This window comes from Ziziphus jujuba, chromosome 10 (genome assembly GCF_031755915.1).
Source record: "Ziziphus jujuba cultivar Dongzao chromosome 10, ASM3175591v1".
Lineage (NCBI taxonomy): Eukaryota > Viridiplantae > Streptophyta > Magnoliopsida > Rosales > Rhamnaceae > Ziziphus > Ziziphus jujuba.
Window position 1 is genome coordinate 1,510,435 of NC_083388.1, and position 26,377 is coordinate 1,536,811.

The following is a 26,377-nucleotide window of genomic DNA, read 5'->3' on the forward strand; positions in this document are numbered from 1 at the left end:
GCTTCATTTCTAAACAGTAATTTCCATATAACAAGTTTCTCATAAGAATTCATACTGCAAAAGAAAGCTAAAAGTCTAACATGATCACACTCAACACAAACTTACAAGATATACCTTCTTTAACGATAACTAACAATACAAAACAGGTGAAATTAAAAGTATTGAAATATCTACTTTAAAATATATATGTTGGGCCACCAAAAAATTCCTACTTGTCCAACAAGCAAAGCTATATCAATTGAGTGGCTAATGCATGCAAAATTATTACTCCAGCATAGCCATCTAAATAGACAAGTTCAGTCTATTCTAAGAAAAGAAGACCCTTGCACCAGAAATTAGGCTTTCACAAACACGTAAGTACAAAATGAAGCTTGCTTAATGGGCAATTACACATGTAAGCATTTTTAGTTAATTAAACTACATATATACAATCATTTTTCATTTAGTATTTGATAGAAAAACCATGATACAAAGATTTTGTAAGTTTGGAATACAAATTGTCAGAAAAAAATTTTAGGATGCAAAATATCAACCTTAAAAAAGTTCATAATGCAACGGTATCAATTTTTCTAAATTAATTATACAGTATTTATTTGTACAAGTTATTGTTAATCTATAAAAGATAACTTTTAAACCTTTTTTTTTTGGATTTTTTTTTTTTTTTTACTTTAGGTCTTAATTAATGATTAGTACATTATTGTAAATATATATATATATATATATGTATATCAGTAAGAAAGTTTATCCATCAAGGTTTGAACCTGATTGTTAAGAAAACAAAAAAACAAAGTTCAAAGTCTAATAATAAAACCCCACTCTTTAATATGTCAAATATATATATATATATATCAAAACAAAATGATGCCAACTCACTTAAATTGCTAAATGAAATCTTGAAAATGATTGGAATTCCGAATCTTCCATCTTCAATTTAAAAAATACAATTATTAAATAAAACATGAATCGCATTACTATGTTTTTTTTTTTTTCCTTTTTTTTTTTTTTTGAACGATTATCTTATGTTAAAGTTATAATAACTTGCGATGTTAGAGCCTTTGGTTCCGGTTTCTTATTTTTTTTTTTTTTTAAAAAAAGAAAGGTTATAACTTGTGATAATATGATAAAATATAAAATTTAACTATAAAAAAAAATTTTCAATCCGCATTAATATCCCCAACTTACACAAAATTAAATGTTCTGCAAAATAACTAGATACCAAAATTTAGAAATGAAGTCAAATAAAAATAATGGATAACAATTAGGATCTGAAAATTGATCCTAACCCAAGAAAAAATAAATAAATAAATAAAATAATGACGCTAAATGGAAATGACATTGGAGATAGAAATCTCAGTATGATCAACGACAACAATATCCTTAGATTCCAAAGCCATCTTCCCTAACCTAATAAGACTCTCAGTTGCCAAAATCCCTTTAGCATTGATATCATGCAAAGACCTTCCATACAAGCTCTTACAAGCTCCCATGGCAGCTTCCAAAAGCTCCTTCTCTTTTACACCACAACCCATCATGCAGTGTCCCAGTATCCGCATCACCGGCTGCAGCAACTCCCATGGCAGAGGAATCCTTCCCTCCTTCTTCTTCATCGTCTTGTCTGTTTCGTCCTCGTCGTGGTCTTCTTTTCCGGCCCAAACCTTGCAAAACTCGCAGAATTCCATCTTGGAAGAAACAGGCATTTGGTGAATCTTGCTGTAATACAGCTCCAGCGCCACTCCCACGATCCTCGCCCTCCTCGTCGACCTCACCGTCCCGTGCGGCTCCAAGCTCGGAGATATCACCGCCAGATTCAGCGCCGTGGCGTTGTTTTTGTTCGGCGCCACGGACTCGTGGTACAGACTCGGGTGCGACAAATCCGGGACGTTGACCGTCACGGGTTGACCCGCACGTGAGGTGGTCTCGTGGGCGTAGAGTGCTAAGAGAACGGCTTCGAACCCGGCGAGGGGTTTGCGCAGAGGGATGCGGGAGAGGTAGAGACCGGCGATGGTTGGGATGAAGCGGAGGACGACGAGCTGGAGGGAAGGGTCGTTGGATTGGAAGGTGTCGTAGAGCCACCGGCAGAGGTTGTTGTCGCCGGCGCCGGAGTTGGGTTGGCGGAGGAGGGAGGATATTTCGGAGGATGTTTGTGGGTCGTGGAGGAGAGAAAGAGCTGGGTGGTGGTTGCTGTTCTTGTTTGTGGTGGTGAATGTGATTGAGGGAGGGATTGAAGGGATGATGGAGGAGAGAGATTGGATGGAAGATTGGAACTTGGAAAGGGATTCTTCAGAGATGCCGGTGGTTGTGGTGGTGGTTTCCGGTGGAGATGGTGGAGTTGTGGTTGGTTCAGCTGGTTCTGATATGGTCGTGGTGGTGGGTTGTGGTTCTGGTTCTGATATTGTGGTGGTGGTGTGTTCGACGACGTCGACGTTGGAGGTTTCTTCGTCGGACATTGGTCGCCGGAGATATATATATATATATATATATAGATATACATATATACAGAGACAGAGAGAGGAAAGGTGGAAATCAATGTTTGTGTATGTATATGGAAATATGGATTATATCAATGATGAATAACGTTTCAACGATAGAGAAATTAGAAGACAGAAAAATGTGGAGGAAGATTAGGATCTTAATTCTAGGATTTTTTTTATCTTTTTTTTTCCTTCTATAGATTTTATTTTGTTAATTGGCCAAATATGCATATTATAATTTTCAGGTCATTGAAGTAATCTAGGGGCTTAAAAGAACCACATGAATAAATAAAATTAATTTTAAGAAGATTCAAATATTTGAATTTCTTTTTTTTTTTTTTCCCAAATATGTAAAGTGATATGATCAAAAAGATTAGGTAAAGTTATAAAGAAATATTAATGGAATAAAGGAATACTAATGGTAGGGGTTCCGTTTATTTTTTCAAATTCTTTTTCATATATGATATTTATCTATTATTCTTTTCTTATTATTTTTATAAAACATGTATTTTACATTATATTATTATTGTATTGATGGCTTTTTGGATAGCATCTAAATATGCATAGGAAATACTATATTATAATTTGAACTCTTGACTACTATTACAAGGAACATATTGAAATTTGTATTAGTTGTTGAAACCTATATTGAATGGATTTTCCTGTTTTGGTTTATGATCTAATCACATGGAAGAAGTTTTTCTCCTGTATAAACCAAGCTTGTTTGGTCCCATGATTCTTAGAGAGTTTATATGTAGGGTGGTTGATGATCTTTACAATACATGTATATATATATATATATATATAGATATGTATATTTTCTTTCATATAGATCTGGGTATTATATATTTAGATTAAATACCTAAAAAGTTTAAAAGATATTTACTAAACGATGATGTATTACTATGATCTATTGTTATATTTGGTTATACTACTTCTATTCACTTGTGCTCTATTTGGATTACCTCTTCATTGAAGGTAAATTAACCCTTATCAAGGATTTACGCAAAAAATAAATAAAGAAATAAAGAAATAAAAAACCCATCAAGGCGATATATACATCACACTACTTATACCTGCCTTGACCAATTTGTCTTAAATAACTTGCCGGTGTCATGCTCATATATGAACAAAAGTTCCTAAGCCTAGATCATCAAGGACCAACGAACCCCATAAATCGAACACATCATATACCTCCTAACCAAATATAATTTATGTTCAATAAAAATCTCTAATTATAAATTTTTATAATAAAATTTAAGAAATTATTCAAAATATCCAAATTTTACCTAGTGACTACAAACCTATTTGATTTTTTTCCCTAAATAAAATGATCATATTCTTGCCATAATTAGATAGCAAAAAAAATATTAAACTATATGCTATGGTTTTTCTTTTTTCTCTCTTGATCAGGAAAACTATGTGCTATGATGGTAAGAGGTAAAGAATAAACTCCTTCTTGGGTTAAATCAAAAACAAAAAGAAGCTAAAAGAGCAATTAAAAATATATATATATATATATACACTGTAGACGGTGTATATAATTTTTTCATATCCATCTAATAAATTAATTTTCCAAAAAAAAAAATATCCATAAAAAATTCCAACAAGAAAAGATAAAATGGAGGAAAGAAAGAATATATAATCTACAATAAAAAAATTTTCCATTTATTTTATTTTTTAATTCTTATCTCCTTAATATAAATTAGCAATACTTTATAATTTTAATAAATAATATGAAATAGTAATTAGCAATAAAATAAAAACTTATTTTTCATTCCACATCAAAACCTTTCATTCTCCTTATGATAACAATATACACAGAAATGATTATTACTATAAAATATATATATATATATATATACATACACAGAAATAAAAATAATATTATGAATATTAAAAAAAAATGGCCGAAATTCTTGGGAATTTCTTACTACAGTAGAATTGCTGAATTACCCTCCACAAAGGACTTTCCATTTGGAATCCTACAGCCTGTTCCATTCTACTAGTTTTGATACCTTTATGCGATCCGTTGATTCCTTGATCATCCAACGGTGACATGTGCGTCTAACTCATTTCTTGGACCGTATTACTTTCTGGGTTTCTAACCCTCCGATTCCAAACACTTTTTTCACATCGTTGCCCGGTGCGCTACTCCTTAAAGAATTTCTCTCTTTGATTTTATATCGCTCCCCGCAAGGCTCTTCTATAGTCTCTATAAGGTACTTTTGGAACTCTTCCTCTTTCACCCTTTTCTCAATTTTCAATTTTTATTTCTTTTGACGTTTCTTCTCTCTTAATTTTTTTTTCTTTTTTTTTCTTCTGGGTATTCACAGGATCATATTTAGATTCAATTAATCTAATTCTTCGTTAGATTTATTCTATTTGTTACAATTTCTATTCGGTAGCTCAGATTTTTCTTTCCTTTTTGCTTTCAATTTCAAATTCCCTACATTGCAATCGTTTTCTGAAATCTACGGTTGACTTCTAGGGTTCCAATTCCCCATTTTTTTAGGGTTTTCTTATTGGGTTTCTTGTTAAGTATTGGGTTTTTGTTAATTTTTTGAAAGGTCCAAGATTGTTAGGTGGGATATATATATATTTTTTTTCTGGGTATTGTTTAGTACTTGGTGTTAGGGGATTGAGTTTCCAACCCTTTAATTCAGGCTCAGGGTCAGATTTTTTTATGGCATTTGAATGCCAAGAGAGCATTGAGGTTTCTGAGAAATTGGTAGATTATTTAGAAGATTATTGTGAAGAAGGTAGCGGATCAAATCAGTTCGCTCCGAATACCAAAATTGAAAGTATTGAGATTTCTGAAGTAACATCAGATATCAGAGTCGACACGGAAAGAATTGCAATATCAAAACCTGGATCAGAATATAAGTCTAAGAAGGGAATTTCAGAAGGTTGTAGTGGGAAAACATTTAATGAAGTTTACACCAATTGTCGTCGATCAATTGCTGACCTTCCCCCGGCATTGATATCAGAGATTCTGAACTGCCTTGGTCCAAAGGAGCTTGGTATCATTTCATGTGTATCAAGAAATCTGTGTAGCCTTGCATCGGAGCACCATGTTTGGAAAGAGTTCTATTGTGAGAGGTGGGGCCTGCCATCAATTCCAGAACATTTGGATTCAGAAATTTCTGAGAAGTCATGGAAGGAAATATTTGTGGAAAGGGATTTTAGAAGTAAGACGTTTATGGGACGTTATAGTATAGATGTTCTCTATGGTCACACTGAAGCTGTTCGCACAGTTTTCCTTCTGGCTTCAGCAAAGCTGATATTTACTTCAGGTTATGACTCTGTTGTTCGAATGTGGGACATGGAAGAAGGTTTGGCCATTGCATCATCACGTCCCCTTGGTTGTACTATCCGTGCAGTTGCAGCAGATACGAAACTGTTGGTTGCTGGTGGTACTGATGGTTTTATTAACTGCTGGAGGGCAGTGGAGGGGCATCCTCACTTGTTTGAGATTAGGGGTCCTCAGAACCAGAATGTTGAATTCCGTCTGTGGGAGCATGAGGGTCCTATAACTTCTCTTGCTTTGGATCTTACAAGGATTTATAGTGGATCGTGGGACATGACTGTTCGAGTATGGGATCGCACCCTGTTGAAGTGCGTAAAGGTCTTGAGGCATAATGACTGGGTGTGGGGTTTGGTCCCTCATGATACTACAGTTGCTAGCACATCCGGTTCAGATGTATATGTTTGGGATACCGCTAGTGGGGCTCGAATGACTGTTATTCGTAATGCCCATGCAGGTAACACTTACTCTATAGCTCGAAGCCACACTGGGGATTTCCTTTTTACAGGAGGGGAGGATGGTGCAATACATATGTTTGAAATCTCAAGTACTTGCCACGAGACCAACACTTTTCCGGTAGCAACATGGATGCCTCATTCAGGTCCTGTGTATTCCCTGGCATTTGAGTTTCCATGGCTTGTGTCGGCATCTAGTGATGGGAAGCTGTCGCTAGTTGATGTCAGAAAGCTGCTTAGGTGTAGCAAGCAAACTTTAGGAAAGAGTAAGTTAAAGGTTAAACCAGGGAACCATAGTACTGTGGAGCCCCCTCAAAGGATGTTACATGGTTTTGGGAACAATCTCTTTTCAGTGGACATTGGCGCTGATCGTATTGTGTGTGGAGGCGAGGAGGGTGTGATCAGGATCTGGAATTTTTCACAAGCTTTAGAAATTGAGCAGAGGGTTCGTGCTCTAAAAGGAATACGATTAGAGAACAGGATGAGAAGACGAAAGCTCCAGTTAGAGATCAGTAGTAAAGGTGGCCGCAATGATCAATGTTCATTTGCAGCCAAGAAGAATTCAGTTAACAGCGATAGGAGTGGTGTTTGGTATAATAAACGGGGGACGAGTGGCAAGCTGAAGGCATAGTAGCAAATAATAGAAACTGCATGCCTTCAAGCCTGTATACAATTTCTAGTTTTAGTAGATAAGGGTTTATTGATAGTAGTTCTTTTCTTTCTTTAGGGGGGCTTTGTTGTATTCTGATGGTTGCCACTACATGTCTTTAATAATGATCTCAAAGTTAACTTATGAGCTTTTAACTCTTTTTCTTCCGTCTACAGAAAACGGGGCTTATTTTCTTTTTTCTTTTTTCTTTTTTTAATTATTCTTTTTTAATTAATGAATCTAGCGAAGAAAATATGTTTTGTTGAGTGCCTTGACGATAGGCTATCGTAAAATGAGTTTTCGAATGATTTGCAGGCGAGTAATCTCTTTTTCATGAGATGGTCATTCAAGGAACTGCATATGGATCAAGCAAAAACTTGGGTATCAATGGAACTTCCACTGGTTTATACGTAACGTCTCTGTTTTTGGTTTTTGGTTTTTGGTTTTTAATTTTTTTATATTATCTTACAGCTTGGATATCCATCCGTAATCAATATTTTTACTTCGAATGATAATCGAGTTTCTCACGAAACTCAAAAACTGAAAGCTATTTTATAGCCAACTCATTTTGATAAATATTTTCTTTTGTCATTATAATAAACATCTTAACTCGGATATAATATTAAAAATAGTTTTTTAAAAACAAAATGATTTTTAACATAAAAGTTTTTCAAAAACAAAATGAACTAACATAAACATTTTCATTTAAAAGTATAAAAGGTAGAGCCGATGCAAAAAAGAAGGTGCTTCTAAAAGAATATGCAGGCAAACACGCATGAAATCCGATCCAAGATGATCAATAACATCTTATTCATTTAGGAGACTTTCTGAGTTTTTCTATTTTCACTTCACCCCTTTAGTTCTGCATTTCCTTTCATTTTTCACAATTTTGTATTTGGAATTAACCTCCTATGTATTTATGCTAGAGACAAGCTAAAAGTTTCTATACTGCTCTACTAAATTTTTTCTGACCAATTGCATAAACATGAAAAAAAAAAAAAAAAAAAAAAAAAAGGGGCTAGATATACAAATAGTTTTTTAAATGAAAAAGGTAAAAACCATATAAAGAAACAGAGGATGTCGAATAAATAGGGATGCCAAGTATAGTCACCTAGGTACACGTGTAACAATATAGCTCCCTTTCTCTAAATCATATATGGTCTTTAACCTTGGTTTCCTCCATTGCAGTACAAAAAATGCAGCAAATACAGCTATTAAAAGAAATGCAAACAATAAGAAGTATGTCACTGAATCATTTCCAACAATCTCGCCCATGTTATCAGGTTCCCATTCGAGGGGAGCCCGCGTGCTTTCAACAATGAATGCTCCGAAAGTCCAATCGATAGGAATGTTTCCGGTGTGGTTTGTGAATCCAACACTGCAAAGCAAAGTCTTTATAACTGAATATACGTACAAAAGAAATCTTCGTATGGGATGCAAATTGAAACAGCCTTTTAGGCTAGATTGCAAGTAAACCGTATTTCATTTCATTCAATAGCTAAGCATACGTTTACGTTCCCAAGAAATTAGTTGAATATGCTACAGCAAAATTTCTTGCCAGAATAAAATTTTAGCCTTGCTACCAAAGATGAAAGTTGAATGTGCACATGCATAAAGAATACCAAAACAACTGCCTACATTCCTTGCGAGGATAGCATACCTTCTCTTGTCCAGTGGGATTTTAAGACTGTCATGCAATAGTGCCGCCATATATGCAGAAGAGAAACAATATTTCAACAAATCTAGATCATCAACGCTATGATGTTGACTTTTTAGTGTGAACCAATCATCTTCACAATAATGTTTACCAGCCGCCTCCAATTCGATTAAAGAAATCATAGGAACCAACCCAAAAATCTGTGCTAGATTGAATAAAAGATTCAAAATTGTTTCATTACTAAATAGAAAAGAATAAAGAAATAATGCAGACAGCTGACATTTTCCAAAACACAGTAATTTGTGAAAGAGATAAAAGCATAAATAATATGACTGGGGAATTCAAATATGGTTGAACTGCAAGTAACAGCCATTTGAAAAACAATTTGAACCACACCAATAAACTACTCAACTGTGGAAATTTAACATATGGAATGAACAAATTCATAATTACTCAATTTTATACATATTGAACATTGACAACCTTTCAGTTTGAACTTCTACGGCTATAGACATGTCAAAACTACTTTATACACAAATATATAAAGCACTGTATCCTAACTCAATTTATGGATCCATAAATTCCATTTAATATGAGGCATAACATGAAGCTTCTATTGATAAGGGCCAAAAAAGGTCAACTTTAAAATATCATTTTCCAAGTGGCAGACAGTGTAAAGGTCAGAAATCAACAAATGTAGGATATTGCTTGTTAAAGCCTTAACAAGATTTTGTCAAACTTCTCATGGGATTTCATGGTACAAATCCACATTAAAACATGATATTCGCTCACCAAGTACACAATCAGGAAATATATAATACACAATATCAATATTTTGACAAGTTTATATTCAGTAACCTGGACCTTGTAATGCCTACATACCTCAGAAGTAAATAATAAGTTATTCGTAGTAACTGGCTCTCCTCCTAACTCAAAAGGAAAGGATGAGACAATTTTGCAAGGCGCATGCATGCATTTACCTGCATGTAAGGATTAAAGAATTATGAATATCAGTGACCTACCTAATCTCAAAAACCAACAACTAGTACTCAACGCATAAAACAGATATCCTTCCAGCACAAAATATATAAAGAAGAATGTTCAGAAAAATAAAGAAAAAGAAGAAGAGCAAAAACAAAAATGAGAGAACATTAACACGTATGTGAAGTGCCAACATAATAAATATCGTTAACTGCCTCATATCCACTTCTTAGCTAGACATACATAGTTGGGTCTTCTCCCTAGAAACCTAAGCTTTTGGGAAGAGTGATATTTATCACACACACACACACAAATATATTGTGATATGGGAAGACAGATAAAATCACAACCAAATTATATTGCAACCAAGAAATGCTCAAACTAATGATATTAAGTAGAATAATATGGTACCTTGTTGTCTCTGTACATGTGCCAAAGCTTCAGTTCTACATGCAGAAAAGTTTCCAACTGCATGGGACACTAGAAGTTTTGCAGAATCACTGGCATTTTCTGGCAGCTTGTATCCTCTAGGAACGCAAGGATTGCCAACAATTTTCTCCCTAGTGTTTGAAACTGCATAACAGAACAAGTGTGGACATCTTTACACCTGGATATACTATCATGATAATTTCTAAAAACTGAAATGTATGATATACTTCATGATAAACCCTTTTTCATTAGGAATAATTGCACTCTTATTCCTTCTTTATGATAAACCCTTTTTCATTAGGAATAACTGCACTCTTATTCCTTCTATTTTCAATTAAATAAACCAAACCTCTGTTTCGAAAATTTAATACTAATGCCTATGGTAGTTAAAACTGTCAATGGAAGTTGTAAAAATTACAAAAACAGCTTATTACCATTCTAAGTCCACCTCCTATAAACAAGTAAGATAGCAATAAGTTTTCAAATGTACGGTTTAGTTTTTGCAGAGCAGAGAAATTAACTTTAATTACATGGTATCATAATAGAGAAAGGTAAATTTAATGCATACAAGATATTAACTCTCCACTATTGTGAAGCTCATATATTGACTCCCAACCTGCATCCTGTTCAAGAAATTCACAGTACTGGTGGTTAGCATAGGAGGTTCAACTGTATCATTAAAACATGTCAAATGTAAAAAACAATGTATAGTCTGTTCACCAATATTTATATATTTATTTATTTATATATTTATATATTTCTACATATTTATTTTAAGAAAAAGTACCAACCTATAACTTATAGAATTAAGTCAATGGCAAAAAAAACAGCATGAGTACTTTAAATGGGATAAAATAAGTGCACTTCGATCATGAAGAATATAAACTCATTCCGTAAAGAGCCCAATCACTAACCTAATTTCTAATGAGATATACTATTCATCACGTATCTGCATAATCTATGAATCAATATGCATAGTAATCTGTGTATGTGTACAACTATGGAAGATTCTAGTTTTACCTTTTAAAACAAATGAAAATAGATAGTTGGTGTGTGTTACAGAACTGAGGGAAGCATACCAACAGTCTAATAATAAAGGGTCTTTATAAAAGAGAATTTACATGGAAACACCTGGCCATATTGTGGAAAGTTTTTACTAAAGAGATTGTAATCAACTCCAAACAATTGGATGACTTGTGAAGATTGCACTTCTAGTTTTTCTTTTGCAGCAAATGTAACCTGCAAAGTGCAAATATTTGTTAATGGTCAAATATCAGTTCAGCACATAAAGAATTTTATGCTGATAAATATAATGACACACAAGACATTGTTAACACATTATTGTGCCATTTAGACCTTCTCAATAAATGGAAATAACACAGAACATCTAAAATAGTATATACCGAGCCGTGCCGAAGAGACATAAAAAGTAATAAGGAATAACTGTTCAGCGTAAATTCCTTGTTATGTTAATACCATTGCGCTTGGAAATCTTTTCCTGTAAATAGATAGGCCTATTTGCAAGTGTTTGAGCAAAACTAAAATATCATAAGGATGTCAAAAGATGCCCAAGAAACAAAGTATCAATATGTAAAAGTTAAAAAGTATCCTAAATATCACATACAAATGGCATATATCCATATTAACTACATATGTGTGCATGCAAGCGCTAGAATGTATGTTGAAAATTGAAATTTTATGCATCAAAAAGAAAAAAAAAAAAATGAAATTTTAGACAATTGGTTGATGGAAGAACCTGCAAAGACGTCCCACCAAGTTCAACAATCCCAGTTGTTTCTAGAGGATCACCCCCCAACATGCCAAGAGCATAGTTCGCAGCCACCCAAGTATAAACACCTTTTTCTTCCCCTGCATCACGATTTTAATGTGTCAATCACAGACATTAGCAAAATAGGCTTCTACCTTTGGACAGCCACGAAACAAAAATCAATATTGACATAAATACGGTAACCAAGTTTCATGATTCTTTGCGTCATACAATTGCTTATCTAAAAATAAGAACATATATATGCTACAAGTAAACAAGATCATCATAAGGAGTAAAACTGGGAATGAAAGTTAAAATGACCAGATATCGAGGCAGTAGAAAATCATTTGCCATAAAATAAGTAATAAACACAATACATTCCTACATTTTTGTTTTCTGAACTACATCTAGCTTAGCAATCAATCAAATCTTCTATTTAAATAGAATCCACATACAATATTTTACAAAACCCAAATAAAGCTTCCTTAATAATCATTCATTTTTTTCCGACATTCATTTTTTTCCAATCACAAGAACCATGTCAGAAAGACATAAACACTAAATTATAACACTTCTATATCTCTGAAACTTACCGCATCAACTCCAAACTAAAAACAAAAACAACATAAATATTCTACCTTGAATCACCCTAGCCCATTCGTCCTCGAACAAAAAACCCGAAGATCTCAAGACGTGCCTGCAAGACTCCAATATCTTATCCGTCACCTCCAAACCCAGACCTTCAAGCTCCGCATCAGCCATCAGCTGCACCTTGGTGTTCCTCCAATCCTTCTTCGGTACCCTCCGCTTCGCAAACACAACCAACTCCGCAATCGACCCACTCGCGCTCTCCGGATCATCGCCAAACCCGGACAACCCGGGTTGAACCTTCATGGAGCTCGATGGGGCCGTTCCGTCGAGAAACGGGATCCGAGACTCACCCAGAAGCTCGAAGACGCTGATCCGAGATCCGGTGGGCCCAGCATTGATGACGACGCCGAAGAGCGCGTGGGCGGTGATGGGTTGGGCGTAGCGAGGGGATTGGTGGACTCTGCGAGCTGTGGCAACAAGGTAGAAGAGGAAAGGGATGGTGAGGAAGGAGGTGAAGATGATGAGGCATTTGGAAGAAGAAGAAGATGAAGAAGATTTGGGGTTTTGGGAGGTGGGAGAGAAGGAGTGCATGCGAGGGTGGAGTTGGGTTCGGTGGAGTGGGAAGTGGGCAGTGGAAGCTCTGGATTGGATTTGAAAGTTGGATAAGTCCATTTTTGATAAATTAATTCAATTAACCCACCATTGGAATAACAATCTCACTGACGGGTATTGTTGAGATGAGATTTCTGTAAATGGGATTCAATCGCTCGGGTTACGAGGAAGAAGAAGAAGGGGTTTGGATTCGCCATTGATGGACTTCAAAGCTTTGTCAACGCAAAACTATTCGGTGGTGGTGTCTAAAAACCCAAAAGAGACATCTTCTTTTGTTTTTTCATTGAGAAAAAGAGAGACATTAAAAGTTTTTTTTTTTTTTTTTTCTCGAAAAGCATAGCCGGCTCGGCTCCAGATTTTGGAGGGCTCTTTTACTTATATTTATATATTATTACATTGAAATAAATTGCACTAAATGGTGGTAGGCGTATTAAATAGTGTAGCAAATAATCTATATATATGTCTCAGAAAAGAAAAAAAAATTATCTATATATATTAGTGATTTTTTTTGTTTTACAAATATATATATATATATATATATATACGTATACACATTAGTGATTTAAAATTTTAAATCTTCACTTTACTTATGGACACAAGTAAGCAAACCAAACCAAACCAAACCAAACCCATTTACAGTCATGCAGTATTGGTGAGTGTCCCCTTCCCATGGGAATATTGGAACGTCAAATTTAATTTATACTTAAATTTATGAATACATATTTTGCTTTAGAATTTATATTTCATGCTTCAAATTAAATTAAAGGCCCTCAACTCAATTGCAATTCTTAATTTCAACCAAACGATGCATGAGGTTTCGACTGAGACTATATATATAATGTTAACTCTATACAGGCACTGTGGAGGCCAATATACACATTGGCAATTTTACAGATATCAATATTATTAACCAAATTTGTGGTATACAATAAAAGTAACAGTTTATTATTGGCTTTTTTTCTTTTTCTTTTGGTTTGTGAAAAACATAACCCATAACCAATAATCCACAACCACAATTATTTTCATTATTTAATATTTTTTTCACCTTTTGTTGTTATATTTCATTGGATTTTGACATGTGATAAAAATTTCATCTACTTTTATTTTTTTTACTACGTTTTTTTTTTTTTTTTTAATAAGACTTTTTCAGATTTGACTTAAATCAATTTTAATCCCTCATATTTTTCACATTTCAACTATAGCCTCTATGATTAAATAATATTATGTTAACTTTAACTCCCAAAAGTAAAAGTGTATTGGATGGGAGGCCTTTAATTGTATCTTATTTTGGTTCAATTTACAAATTATCAATGTTTGGGAAACGACTTGGACGTTTTGATTTTTATTTTGGATTTATTGAGTGAGTTCTTGTTTCCTATTCAATGAAAGGTTCTGAAAGATCCAGAACTAGTATTCTATGCTCTAAAAAGGGAAAAAAGAACTAGATAATATGAATAGAATTCAATTGAAATGAGTGGCATTCTAATACAAATTTTTATTTACATTTACTTTAGCCACATGTGCCTATAGATGTATTTTTTTTTCAATAAAAATACATGTTACTTACGATAACATATATATTTGTGATCTATGATAAAAATAAATAAATAAATACACAGATCAATCAAAGTTGTTGATAGAGGTAATTTGAGGGGGAAAAAAACAGTTTGATCGTTCTTGAAGGATATTTTGATCTTGAAAAAAAAAAAAAGGTTCTCTCATCCTGAACATTTGAAATCAATAGAGATTTATGATCAAAAATGCAACAACAAAGATTCATTTTGTTATCTTTGCGAAATACAATTTGTAATGATGAAAATGTTGTTTTGAAGTGTAATTAACTTGGATGAGAAAATGCCAAGCTTCATGCACTAAATATTTGCGATGATGATAATAGAGATATACAACTAGATATTTGAGAATTGCTAAAAGTTATTGCAGAAACTTCACTAAGTTTTAGACTTCATAAAATTCGGGAAAAAAAGAAAAAACAAAGCTTCCATTTACTACAAAGTTAAAGCCTCCATCTTTTCCCCAATAATCTTACACCTCATCAAACTCCCAATTGAATTCACCAACATTTTAGCATCTTCCCACCTATTCCCATCAGCCAATTTCTTATACAAATAGCTCTCGAATGTCATTCGCTGCACGTACTCATCCCCACACAACTCCACTAGTGCCTCCCGCGCTGCATTGCTACCATAAAACACCTTCTGCAACAAATCCAAAAACCTAAACGTACTCACATACTTCGCATCCCACTCTTTCAAATACTCCCTCTTCAAATCACGTTCGTCGACCATTCTCTCCCCTCCATCCGACGCTCTTACTATCGCTTCCCCACACATCCTACCTGATTTCGCCGCGAAGTATATTCCCTCCCCCGAACATTTCGTCACGTAACCAGCCGCGTCACCCACGAGTGCCACGCGTCCTCGAATCCGTACAGGACGCGGATGTTCGGGTATTGGGTGGGCCTCCACTTTGATCACTTTTCCACCGTTGATTTTCGGTTTCACCCTCTCTCTGATCCCCCTCTGGTACACTTTGATTTCCTGCTTGGCACGCACCGTTCCCGTGCCGACCGCCACGTGGTCGCACTTTGGGAAAACCCACCCGTAAAAATCGGGCGACACGTCGTTTCCAATGTACATCTCAGCTAGATTCTCGTAGTACTTCATTTTCTCGTCCGGCAATCTGATCCTCTCCTGAAACGCAATAGCACACGTGTAATCTCCGGCTCTGATCGACTTCGCGACTCGGCTGTTGGCTCCGTCCGCGCCGACCACCACGTCCACGGCTAGCTCGCGCCGCGAGCCTCCGACCACGTAATCCACGACGTACGGCGCGCCAGTTATGGTTGGGACCTTCAGGTCCGTGACGAGGCCGGAGATGAGCTCGGCGCCGCTCGATTCGGCTCGCGATCGGAGGAAGGAATCGAGGACTTCGCGGCGGAGCATGGCGATGAACTCGTGCGGCAGGAGCGTCTTGCCGAAATCGACGGCGAGATTAGAGGGCGAGAAGATCTTCATGCGGGTGACATGGCGGTCGATGAGGTGATTGGGGATCTGGAACTCGGCGAGCATGCATAGCGGGATGGCTCCGCCGCAGGGCTTCGCATTTGAGGGGCTCCGCTCGAAGAGAAAGGTCTCGACGCCGCCGGAAGCTAGGGCTTCGGCGGCGGAAGATCCCGCCGGACCTCCTCCGATAACGGCAGCACGGAGCTTGCGGCCGGGGAGGGGAGGGTTGGATGAGTAAGAGGCAGCTATGCTGGTTTTGGAGGGGAGAGGAAGTGAGAGGAAGGAGAGTGCGGCCATTACTAGGGTTTTCAGAGATATGGAGTGAAGGTTTTTGGAGTGTTTATTAGATTAATTAAGGAGAAGAATCAAGAAAATGAAATGTGGGTTTTTTGCTGTTTTGATGAATATTTAAAACGTTGAGAATATTTATCATATTATAATAATATTATTATTATTATTTTAGGCAAAAGATGAAAAAAGTGTTGCCAGTGGCTTTACCTTTGTAGTGTTACATTTTAGTCTATTATTTGATTGAACTGAGTATGTTGTCAACGGCGTATAATGCTTGTGTTGAAGATGAAGATGGATTTAGTGATTACCCACAAAGGGAATGCAATGCTAAATGATCAATCTGGTTCATAAATGGTGGAAACTAAAGCTAAGTCTGTGTGAGCTGTTATATGCTGTGGACTCTTTCTGTATTGTTCATCATTCAAAGGCAATAATAGACAAGTAGTGTCTAAATCAATCAAGCTGCAAGTAAATTCGCTATGGACTTAAAAAGAAACTTGGTATATGAGGAAATCTATTAGAATTACATCAACTAGTTGCATAGCCTATATTTTCAATACAAAACAAATTGTTATGTACAAGGAATTCTAACTTTGATTGAACTCTCTATAGTAACTATGAACCAAAGAAAAAAATAAAAATAAAAAAACTCATTTTCAATTCAGGTGATTATGGGATGGTAAAGAGACTGAAGCAGCGGCCAATTCATGGATGGTGAAAGGACGGCAAATACCAGAGAAAGGTTGGCCAAACCATGCAGAATCAGCTAGCAAGGAATTGACTGCTTTTGTTGGGTTGTATAAATCCCACCACACATGGGATGAAGCTTCGTTGCATGCCATTTCCATTGATAGACACCCAATTGTTGCCCCGTACGGTCCAAGCCCACAGCATGCACTATTCACATCCTCAAATCCTGCAATTTTTCAATACTTAAATGATCAGCAACATCAAACACTAAAGTAGTGAAAGATTGAAACTCCTTGGTTGAGACTCAAAATCCTAAGGAAAAAAAAAAAAAAAAAAAAAAACAAAGAGAAGCAGTGAAAAGGATTTATACCATAGGTCTCTGGATAGGTTATGATCTCCCTTATTCCTTGATAGACATCACAGAAGACTATATGGGCATCAGGCAGCTCCGCATTGAGCTCTACAATCTGTTCATTCAGCATTGCATTGTACTCCAAAACCAGCTTGTTGATCTTCTCCACACATTTCCTTCCACCATTTGTGGAATTATTCGAGTCTGAAACCAACGACAACATCCGGGGAGTGCATCCCAGAGGCAAAATCCCCATACAGATGATCTTCCTCGCATTCAAGTTATAAAGGTTCCTTATAACATGAACCATTTGGGTTGCCAGAATGTTGGCAAATTCTTGGCTGCTGTACTCGAGCAATGCACCGGAAGAGTTGCGGAGGAAGAGGTCAATGTAATCATCTTTGCCAAATGAGAGGTAGAAGATAGAGGATCTGATAAACTGGATGACACTTCGCTGGCTAAGCTGCAAGTACAAAAGCTCTATCGTCTCGAACACTTGACGGAGCTGCTGATTAAGAGACTGATAGTTCTGGCTGCTGGGGTTCATGATTGTTGCTTCTGCTGAGCCAAAGTTGATGCCTCTTAGTAGTTCTTCAATGGATCCGTTTTGACTGTAGAATGGTGGTATATTTGGCAAACCCATCTTTTCAGCTGTTAGCACAGAATAATAAAAATTAGCACTAGAAAGCTTAAACCCAGCTTACATTTAATCTCAAATATGGGTTTTTCAGTGAAAATTGCATATTTTTGGGGTCAGATTTACATAAACAAGTATACTATAGTTTGACCAATCTGCATATGGAAAACATTTTTTACTGTAGTTGAGCATTTCTTCCAATAGTGTTATGGCCAATCTATGTATTAATGCATGTTTTTGGGTCAGATGCAGAGTAATTGGCTCGCAATTACCATAAGAAATAAAGGTCAAAAACATCAAGTCCATGAAACAGACAAGAAGTCAAGCTTAAAAAAATAAAAAATAAAAAAGAAAGAAAGATGTATGCATATAATCAAATCAAGAAAGAAGAAAGAACTGTGAATTCTTTGGATCAGATATACATAAACAAATAGACAACGTAAATGAACTTTGGCCATTCTGTATAAAAATGCATATTCTGGGTTCCGAATTATATCTATGTTCATATTTCGGTTCAACATAATAATGGGTTTGCAATTTCCACAAGAGACAACGAACGAAAGCAAACAAATTCGGACTTCCATGAACATGGAAAGACAAACGCATACAAATATACAAAATCAAAAACATAAGAAACCAATAAAACATAGCAAGAAGCAGAGGATTCCATAAAACTCATTCACGGAAAAGAGAGAAACAAAGAGAATAATACCGAGAAGATGGGGAAGAAGACTCGAATCTGAGCCATTACAAGGATATAAGGACAGATTACGATGAAGAAGAGGGTAGAAGAGGGTATTATCGCCGCAATCAACAGAAGAATCCCCCAAGACATACATTGCAGGAACATCTCGACCTCTTTGCATTGTGGGTGTGACTATGAATCTCCCTTGAGATACACTCATAAAACCCATTAGCAAAACCACCAGAAGATGAACAACTACGAACTCATTTCTTGGAATCAAGCTCTCCAACTTCTTTGGATTGGAACCGGGGTTTTCTTTAGCCATATTCCTCATCTTCTTAGCTTTTATGTGATTCTTCCTCTGCTTCAAGTCTCTGAGTCTTTACTCTCTGTTTGTTTGCTTTGTTTTTTCTTGAATGGAATGGAAGTGAGCTTTTCACTGTTTCTTGATCGGAGAGCATTTAGAGCGTTTGTTATAAAAGTTGGGAGTTATGGAGACTAGCTTTATAATGTTGGATTATGGAGGTAGAAACACGAGATAAAACGAGAGGCCAAAGTGTTATTTAATTGCAATTAGCTCCCCTAGTTTAACAAAAATTACAACATAAAAATAAATATTTATGTTTAAAAAAAAAAAAAAAAACAAATAAGGGATTCATAAATAAACTCATCGTCTAAAAATAACAAGGCTTTGGACCAAAAATATATATATATTTTAGACAAAAATTTAAGGGATTCATAAATTCAAGTAAAGATGTCTAAATAAGTCAACGTTGTAAGAAAAGAAAGTCGATGTAATATAAGGTCTCAAAATAATATAAATTCATAAAATGTTGTATTAATTTTTACTACAAGCATAATAATAATAATAATAATTCATAGATATTTACCAAAAACACAAAGAGCATAACAAAAATGATATTTGATGTTTTTTTCCCCACCTTTTTCTGGATATGCAACGCAATAAAAGCAAGAACTAAATGCATGCCAATGAATCAAAATTCAATATACGTGAAAATAATTTAAGATTTATTTGACTATTTTACCCCTGACTTTACATGGATTTTTACATTTTGGTACTCTTGGGTCGCACATGTATACTTTGTTATCCAAAACCTTGTAAGAGCATTAAATGGTTGCCACATGTGCTCAAAGTGATCCAGCATCCATACAACAATATAAGCTACCAATTTTAGGGGCAATGAAAGAGAGACCATTGAGTTCTATGTATACAAATGGAATTGACAACAAAGTCTCTTTCTCATGCCAACCTTCCCAAATCTCCAACAAGCTTCCCTTCTTCTGCTTCTCCTTCTTCTTCATTCTTTCATTCTAATTCAGTCTCCTTTCGGTTCTCCAAGTCCATTCTAACACAGCTTCAAGCTGTAAAGATCAAAGGAAGTCAACAGAAGAAGAAGAATGTTGGAGTTGTTTATGCTTCTTCTGAGGCTGAAATTCCACCTAAAGAGGTTGATGTTGCACAAAGATGGCTTCTTGAGCCTGTTGGTAAGTTGGGTTTTCTTTCTCAGATGATTCTAGATGTATAAAATGATGAGATTTCCATGAAAATTTGGTGGGTTTAGGAAACAGCTTCTTCTAGAATTCTTTGCTTGGAGAATAAATGTGAAGATTGATTATCGATAGTTTCATGTAAGTCAATATCTTTCTGGTTTGCTGTCATTGCTATATATTGTGAGAGAATAGCTTCTTGAGTCTGTTTGTAGGTTGGGATTTATTTCTCATATGATCCTAGATGTAAAGAAATGTAAAAAGATTTCCATGAATATTAGGTGGGGTTATAAGAAAACGACTTCTTTTAGAATTCTTTGCTTGGAGTATAAACGGGGAGATTATTGGTAGCTTCATAATAAATCAATATCTTTCTGGTTTGCTGTTATTGTTATATGTTGTGAGAGAATTTTGGATTCTCACATACGAACAACAGCATCACAACTTTCCAAAAAAGTACCTAAAAGTCGAGGGGACATACTAAAAATCCTTTTCATTTTGCCTATAGAATCAGACTCTTGGTAATGTTACTTTAAGATGAATTTCTGGTAATTTGTTCTCAGAGTCCCCTCTTTAAATCTTTGTTTTAAGTTTCTCGTTATGCATTATCATGGTATTCAACAAAATTTGATACTTGACAGGTGATGGAGATACAAGGCACATAGGTTATAAGGTTGAAAGACCAGGTGCATATGAGATTGCTTCTGTAAGTAGTTTTAGCATTTGTAAATGTTTCTGTTCTAGGCATTCTACTTGTAACTATATATATACATCACACTAACTCATTTGTTCTTACCATTCTCTAGGATGAGGTGACTGTTGGCCGTCTTCCTGATAAAGCTGATCTGGTGATTCCGGTTGCTACAGGTGCTACAAATTTCATTGTCATCATGTAAATTACATACTAAGCTATGCTAGAGTCAAACAATTTTCAGGGTTCTCACCTTAGTTCCAATTTCTCCAATTGGGTTTTCAAACATTTTAAACAACATATGGTTTATATTTAAGATTCTAAGGTTGATTATTACCACTCATAGAGGACAAAGTTTCAATCAGGAAATCATGGGGGTTAAGATACTAATTAATCTTTTTTTTTTCTTATTACTCACTTTTTGGAGCAAAATTTCAAGTATGACTTCAAGTTTAACAACAATGATTTTATTCTTAACATTGTAAATGCTATTTGTTGATTCAACAGTATCGGCTAGACATGCGCGAATTAAGAAAAGAGAAGATAATCTTCTGGTCACAGACTTGGACAGTACCAATGGAACATTCATTAATGAGAAGAGGCTAAGAGCTGGAGTTGTTTCCGCAGCACCACCAGGAAGTCTTATTACATTTGGTACCGTCTTAACTCACTCCATTTTTTGTTTGGTGTTTTTTTTCTTTACTGATTCATATGTTACATTCATAGTCTGCAAATTTGTATGAAAAAAACATTTTCCAAATCATTGTTCTTTCTATAGCAGAAACTGAATATTAAACCATTGCTTTGCCATATATATTTTCATTGTTGTCTCCGTAAGATTAGTATTGAAGATCATGTTTAGTAGCTTATATAAAATATTACCTGTTTGTTTCCAGGAGATATTCATCTGGCTGTCTTTCGTGTCTCAAAACTAGAGAATGTGGAAACTTCAAGCAATCCTGAAGCATCAGAAACTGAGCCTGATAATGTCAAAGAAACATCAAACTGAGATTTATTGTTAGTGTTTTGTAATTATTAATTTATCATATATATTTCTCTTGTCTGGAAAATATTTCATTCCTATAGCTGTATTTTTCTTATTTGTGTCCAAATTTTGACAATTTGAATTTTCGCCAAATAAACTGAATAGAGAGATGTGCAAAATTATGATTTTCCAAATTTCCAATATTTTTTTTTTTGAGAAGCCTAAATTACAGAAAAATGCATGAGATTGTGATTTCATTTTTTATATATGTTATGGAATAAAAAAAATACATATGTGTGATGTAGATCTTATAATGTTTCCTTAACTATTTAAGTTTCTATTGTTGCGAGTATAAATCCAATCGGGTCTTAAAATGTACTATCGGTATAAGGCTTGAAAAACAAGAGGCTCAAACTACTAAATTTTGACCCAACTCAACTATTCAACTCAACCAAAATCGATTTTCAATTGGTTACTATTTGTTATGGTTTTCCCTTTTTTGGTTTTGATGAAATTGGCTAGGATTTTTTACTAGACTTTTAAACGACAATAATAGTAATAATAATTCCATACATTTAAATAAAAACATATGAGATTAAAATTTGTGATGAAATAAATTTTAATTATTTAATAATAAAATTGAAGATATTTATATCCTATTATTTTTTATTTTTTTATTTTTTTGTTCTTTTGGATAAAATATATCCTATTGGTTACCCAAATATTTGGAGGAAATGTGGCAAACCAAAACTCTCTGACATATGACGGTATAACAAAATTAAAAAAGTCATTTAAGAGTTTAGACTTTAAGAGAGAGAGGCGTTGGTGGTGAAGCTGAAGCAGAAAGAATGGACGCATTACAGAGTCACAGAGTGGAGATGCTAAGCATAGCGGTCGCTTTGGTCGCCATTGGAGCCGCTACCGCCTACTATTTTTACGTCACCAAGAAACCCAAGGGTCTTTCTCTCGTCCCTCTACTCATCAAGTTGTATTTCATTCTCTCTCTTTTTCTATTACGATATTTCTCATTTCTTGCTGTTTACAATAGTGTTTGGAAAAAAAAAAAGGATTTTTGATGTTGGGTTTTCAATTTTTTGGCTATTTAGCATGTGGGTTTTTGTGGTTGCAATGTTTTCATGATCTTTTTAGTATGCTTTATTATGGATTGTTAACTGTGTTTAAGGAAGAATTGGCAGAAATCCCGGCCTTCATTTTCTACATTTAATTTTCACTAACTTTTGCTGTCAATTCATTGCAAGTTTTCTCCTTTTTTCATTTTTATATTCTTATTTTGTAGAATCACAGGTTTCTAACTTCTCTTATTGAACCAAAGAAAGAAAGGAAAAAAAAAGGGGGTAATCTTTGAAAATGACTGTTGAACGGGAATAAGGCTTTATTTTGACACGGATTTAATGCATATTTCTTTTTTTTTTTTCTTTTTTCTTTTTTTTTTTTTCCTTTTCTTTAAATTTTGGTTCAAAATTTTTCAAAAATAATTCACTAATGTCCCTGATAAGTTTAGTTGTACCGTATTACAAAATCCTGTGCCCGTAGTTATCTTTGTTGCGTGGATGCTTAAAGCATCTTGGACGCTAGGACTCCCTATTTCTTCACTCGTGTATGAGTGTCCTTGCCTGAGCACATGGAAGCATTATTTATTTGATAGAGGAATCACCTTTATTTAACAAGAACGTAGATGCTAATGCTGGGCCTCATTTTGAATAATTTTTTGTGTTTCAATCAGAATAGCCACATTCCACTCTTGTTGATATTCACTTTGCTTGTTTTTGTAGCATCACCATTCAATGGTTTACAGATTGTCAGCAAGTTAATCACTTGATTATTAATTGGATCTTGCTTTTTGCTTGTTTCTTTATTTGTATGTTAGACGCTTTATATTTATTTGAACCTGACTATTCCTTGATGCAAATTCTAGGGTGCTTGGATCCTGAGAACTTCAAGGAGTTTAAACTTGTTAAACGCACCCAGCTCAGCCATAATGTGGCTCTGTTTAGATTTGCTCTTCCTACACCAACCTCAGTGTTGGGGCTTCCTATCGGACAGCATATTAGTTGCAGGTTTGATTGAGTTTGTGTAATATTACTCTTTTCATTATATGAGACAAATGCCTACTTTATCTTTCCTTATATCTTATTACTAATTTTCATGTGTTTGCTCCTTGTATGATGCTTGTAACTTGTATTAAGATCCATCTTAGTGATATATTTCTACTGCAATATTTTTTTCTCATCCAGAGGAAAAGATAGTCACGGAGAAGAAGTCATCAAACCATATACTCCAACAACTTTGGATTCGGATGTTGGACACTTTGACTTAGTTATAAAGGTTTACATGCCTTGACACAGACTACTGGTCTTTTATATCTTTGTCATGAACCAAATAGGAACTGATCTAATTTATGTTGATGTTATGATTCCAATTATGTGAGTAGATGTATCCACAAGGAAGGATGTCCCACTACTTTCGTGAGCTGCGTGAAGGCGATTACATGGCTGTGAAAGGACCCAAGGTAAATTCTCGGTTCCTTGCTGTTCTTGTCATGCAACTTTGTTAAGAGTAACTACTTAACTTTGTATTCATATTCTGTAAAAATTTTCTTCTTGCAATTACACCGTTCATGTCATAGCAATTTATTTATTTATTTCCTTTTTGTCCAATGACTCAACTTTCGGAGGGGTAAAGCTTTCCTCTCCCTAACCTTTTTCCACTGTATGGTGGTTGAACTCCCTACTGCATTAGGGTAGAAAACATAACCTCTTCCTTAATATAGAGGGATAGGTACTACTTATCAATACTATTTGTGCTTCTGCTAACAGCCTGCAGTCATGGTGTTGATATCTTCTCTGTATTTTTGTTTCTAATTCCACTTAATCATCTACATTTTACTTATCCCCTTGTTTTTACTGTATCCTAGACCTCAAATCTACCAATGTACATCAAAACAAGCATACGGTAAAGTAGATAATATGCTGATTACAATTCTTGCAGGGACGCTTCAAGTATCAACCTAACCAAGTTAGAGCTTTTGGGATGCTTGCTGGAGGCACTGGTATCACTCCAATGTTCCAGGCATGTTGTTTAGTGGGGTTGGAGAGCTTTACACACTGGCTTTCTTTTCGGTTTCTATGCATGAACTTCTGTATCACATCAGTTTTCATTTTCATTCGGGTTTTTTCAGGTTGCTAGAGCCATATTGGAAAATCCAAGCGATAAAACAAACGTTCGTCTTATTTATGCCAATGTCACATACGAAGACATCCTTCTGAAGGTAGAATTTAATGTCCCACTCCCTCTTTCTCTTTCTGTGATTTTGCTTTTTAGGCTAAATTACATTATGCTCTATTTTGAAAGTCTTACAACTCTGCTTTGGTGCTTTCATAGTTTATAGAGACCTCCAATAAAATTTCATTTCCCTTACACTAATGTCCCTTCACTACAGAGTCTTTTGAAATATTTATCAAGATGCTTATGTCTTCATAGTTTTGGTAAAATAACACAACATTAATGGAGGATAATGTAATTGACCCGTCTTTTTATGGAACTTTTTTTATGAAAATACTACGGGGTACAGAACCTTGTAAGAAAGCCTATATAAGTGCATACAATTTACAAGTGGACCATTTTCGTAGTAATCTGTCCCACCGACTATTTTCCCATTTTGCACCCATAAATAGAAAGATGGAATGTGAACTAATTTGTATGAAATCCAGTATTCTCTTTTTTATACAAAGTCCTTTGCCTTATGAAATTTCCCTTCCATTACTAAAAAAAATCCTAAAATTCCTAATCAAGGACCTCAAAATCTCTTGAAGTCAGGAAACGCATGGCAATTTGGATGGACTTCATTACGAATGCATTTTTTTTGCAGGAAGATTTGGATAATCTTGCTAGTAATTTCCCCAATCGTTTCAGTGTCTACTATGTTCTGAATCAGGTATATATATATATATATATATATATATATATTGTTTTTTTTGCTACTTGTCACACTGCTAGATTTATCTCTTTCTGCTTTCCCCTTTTGGAAAGTAACTAATGTTGCATTTTCCTCTCAGATGTTTCCACTTTGATTTATTATATTTTACTTTCAAATATTATTTTCAGCCACCTGAAGGATGGGAAGGTGGTATTGGGTTCGTATCCAAGGAGATGATACAAACTCATTGCCCTGCGCCAGCATCCGATATTCAGGTAACCATTTTCATCTCTCTCTCTCTCTCTCTCTCTCTCTCTCATACTTAAAATTGATCTTCTGTGTTTTGCAGATACTGAGGTGCGGACCACCACCCATGAACAAAGCTATGGCTGCACACCTTGAGAGTCTTGGATACTCTGCTCCGATGCTTTTCCAGTTTTAAGCCTTCTATGGTGTTTGTCATTTTACAAACTATGATCTTTTTTAGTTTTAATCGTGCCATGAACATGCAGAAGTTAGCTTGATTTGTGTCAAACTACATTACTACAGCAGAGCAGCTTGAATACATCCCGCTTACCAATGTAGTTTTTGAAATATTGAAATTTATAATAATGAAACTACTGAAATTTGAGGCCATTTGTATCATTTTAAAATTCC

General features: G+C 35.1%; 7 protein-coding genes across 8 annotated transcripts; 3 read left to right on the forward strand and 4 right to left on the reverse strand.

Annotated features, from left to right (window-relative positions):
- Positions 1–1,195: 1,195 nt before the first annotated feature.
- On the reverse strand, positions 1,196–2,783 carry LOC125420787 (uncharacterized). Its single transcript, XM_016013185.4, has one exon. The coding sequence runs from the start codon at positions 2,445–2,447 to the stop codon at positions 1,320–1,322; it is 1,128 nt and encodes a 375-aa protein (XP_015868671.3). The 5' UTR covers positions 2,448–2,783; the 3' UTR covers positions 1,196–1,319.
- Positions 2,784–4,538: 1,755 nt separating this feature from the next.
- On the forward strand, positions 4,539–7,037 carry LOC107410382 (F-box/WD-40 repeat-containing protein At5g21040). Of its 2 annotated transcripts, none has more exons than XM_016017808.4 (2): positions 4,539–4,693; positions 4,808–7,037. In XM_016017808.4, the coding sequence occupies exon 2, from the start codon at positions 5,158–5,160 to the stop codon at positions 6,862–6,864; it is 1,707 nt and encodes a 568-aa protein (XP_015873294.2). In that variant the 5' UTR covers positions 4,539–4,693; positions 4,808–5,157; the 3' UTR covers positions 6,865–7,037. The 2 variants fall into 2 exon arrangements, with proteins under 2 accessions (XP_015873294.2, XP_015873295.2); XM_016017809.4 differs by having other exon boundaries at positions 4,543–4,693; positions 5,138–7,037.
- Positions 7,038–7,905: 868 nt separating this feature from the next.
- LOC107410383 (probable apyrase 6) lies at positions 7,906–13,273 on the reverse strand. The gene is made up of 8 exons (XM_016017810.4): positions 12,356–13,273; positions 11,706–11,818; positions 11,081–11,188; positions 10,518–10,572; positions 9,932–10,093; positions 9,422–9,519; positions 8,543–8,739; positions 7,906–8,260 (listed from the first exon to the last, which is right to left on the reverse strand). Exons 1-8 carry the CDS (start codon positions 12,978–12,980, stop codon positions 7,990–7,992), a joined length of 1,629 nt encoding a protein of 542 aa, XP_015873296.2. The 5' UTR covers positions 12,981–13,273; the 3' UTR covers positions 7,906–7,989.
- Positions 13,274–14,857: 1,584 nt separating this feature from the next.
- LOC107410339 (geranylgeranyl diphosphate reductase, chloroplastic-like) lies at positions 14,858–16,427 on the reverse strand. Its single transcript, XM_025071286.3, has one exon. The coding sequence runs from the start codon at positions 16,238–16,240 to the stop codon at positions 14,927–14,929; it is 1,314 nt and encodes a 437-aa protein (XP_024927054.3). The 5' UTR covers positions 16,241–16,427; the 3' UTR covers positions 14,858–14,926.
- A 383-nt stretch (positions 16,428–16,810) lies between these two features.
- Positions 16,811–19,148, reverse strand: LOC107410355 (GDSL esterase/lipase At1g71250). The gene is made up of 3 exons (XM_016017769.4): positions 18,626–19,148; positions 17,295–17,927; positions 16,811–17,150 (listed from the first exon to the last, which is right to left on the reverse strand). Exons 1-3 carry the CDS (start codon positions 18,930–18,932, stop codon positions 16,891–16,893), a joined length of 1,200 nt encoding a protein of 399 aa, XP_015873255.3. The 5' UTR covers positions 18,933–19,148; the 3' UTR covers positions 16,811–16,890.
- Positions 19,149–19,757: 609 nt separating this feature from the next.
- Positions 19,758–21,977, forward strand: LOC112490512 (uncharacterized). The gene is made up of 5 exons (XM_025070379.3): positions 19,758–20,104; positions 20,749–20,813; positions 20,914–20,974; positions 21,306–21,452; positions 21,695–21,977. The coding sequence occupies exons 1-5, from the start codon at positions 19,834–19,836 to the stop codon at positions 21,805–21,807; spliced, it is 657 nt and encodes a 218-aa protein (XP_024926147.1). The 5' UTR covers positions 19,758–19,833; the 3' UTR covers positions 21,808–21,977.
- A 551-nt stretch (positions 21,978–22,528) lies between these two features.
- On the forward strand, positions 22,529–26,356 carry LOC107410443 (NADH--cytochrome b5 reductase 1). Its single transcript, XM_016017875.4, has 9 exons — positions 22,529–22,740; positions 23,720–23,861; positions 24,039–24,129; positions 24,236–24,313; positions 24,793–24,873; positions 24,983–25,072; positions 25,673–25,738; positions 25,909–25,995; positions 26,070–26,356. The coding sequence occupies exons 1-9, from the start codon at positions 22,632–22,634 to the stop codon at positions 26,160–26,162; spliced, it is 837 nt and encodes a 278-aa protein (XP_015873361.1). The 5' UTR covers positions 22,529–22,631; the 3' UTR covers positions 26,163–26,356.
- The last annotated feature ends 21 nt before the right edge of the window (positions 26,357–26,377 follow it).

What these genes read in the sequence shown, in the direction of transcription:
- LOC125420787 (XM_016013185.4), bottom strand. Translation starts at nt 2,447, where the DNA reads ATGTCCGACGAAGAAACCTCCAACGTCGACGTCGTCGAACACACCACC.
- LOC107410382 (XM_016017808.4), top strand. Translation starts at nt 5,158, where the DNA reads ATGGCATTTGAATGCCAAGAGAGCATTGAGGTTTCTGAGAAATTGGTA.
- LOC107410383 (XM_016017810.4), bottom strand. Translation starts at nt 12,980, where the DNA reads ATGGACTTATCCAACTTTCAAATCCAATCCAGAGCTTCCACTGCCCAC. An exon ending in ACTTTCCACAATATGGCCAG is followed by an intron (nt 10,573 to 11,080) that starts GTGTTTCCATGT and finishes TTTCTTGAACAG; the next exon opens with GATGCAGGTTGGGAGTCAAT. An exon ending in ACATGTACAGAGACAACAAG is followed by an intron (nt 9,520 to 9,931) that starts GTACCATATTAT and finishes CCTTACATGCAG; the next exon opens with GTAAATGCATGCATGCGCCT.
- LOC107410339 (XM_025071286.3), bottom strand. Translation starts at nt 16,240, where the DNA reads ATGGCCGCACTCTCCTTCCTCTCACTTCCTCTCCCCTCCAAAACCAGC.
- LOC107410355 (XM_016017769.4), bottom strand. Translation starts at nt 18,932, where the DNA reads ATGAGGAATATGGCTAAAGAAAACCCCGGTTCCAATCCAAAGAAGTTG. An exon ending in TCTTCTTCCCCATCTTCTCG is followed by an intron (nt 17,928 to 18,625) that starts GTATTATTCTCT and finishes CTGTGCTAACAG; the next exon opens with CTGAAAAGATGGGTTTGCCA. An exon ending in AACCTATCCAGAGACCTATG is followed by an intron (nt 17,151 to 17,294) that starts GTATAAATCCTT and finishes GAAAAATTGCAG; the next exon opens with GATTTGAGGATGTGAATAGT.
- LOC112490512 (XM_025070379.3), top strand. Translation starts at nt 19,834, where the DNA reads ATGGAATTGACAACAAAGTCTCTTTCTCATGCCAACCTTCCCAAATCT. An exon ending in ATGGCTTCTTGAGCCTGTTG is followed by an intron (nt 20,105 to 20,748) that starts GTAAGTTGGGTT and finishes GATACTTGACAG; the next exon opens with GTGATGGAGATACAAGGCAC. An exon ending in GTGCATATGAGATTGCTTCT is followed by an intron (nt 20,814 to 20,913) that starts GTAAGTAGTTTT and finishes ACCATTCTCTAG; the next exon opens with GATGAGGTGACTGTTGGCCG.
- LOC107410443 (XM_016017875.4), top strand. Translation starts at nt 22,632, where the DNA reads ATGGACGCATTACAGAGTCACAGAGTGGAGATGCTAAGCATAGCGGTC. An exon ending in GGACAGCATATTAGTTGCAG is followed by an intron (nt 23,862 to 24,038) that starts GTTTGATTGAGT and finishes TTTCTCATCCAG; the next exon opens with AGGAAAAGATAGTCACGGAG. An exon ending in TGGCTGTGAAAGGACCCAAG is followed by an intron (nt 24,314 to 24,792) that starts GTAAATTCTCGG and finishes CAATTCTTGCAG; the next exon opens with GGACGCTTCAAGTATCAACC.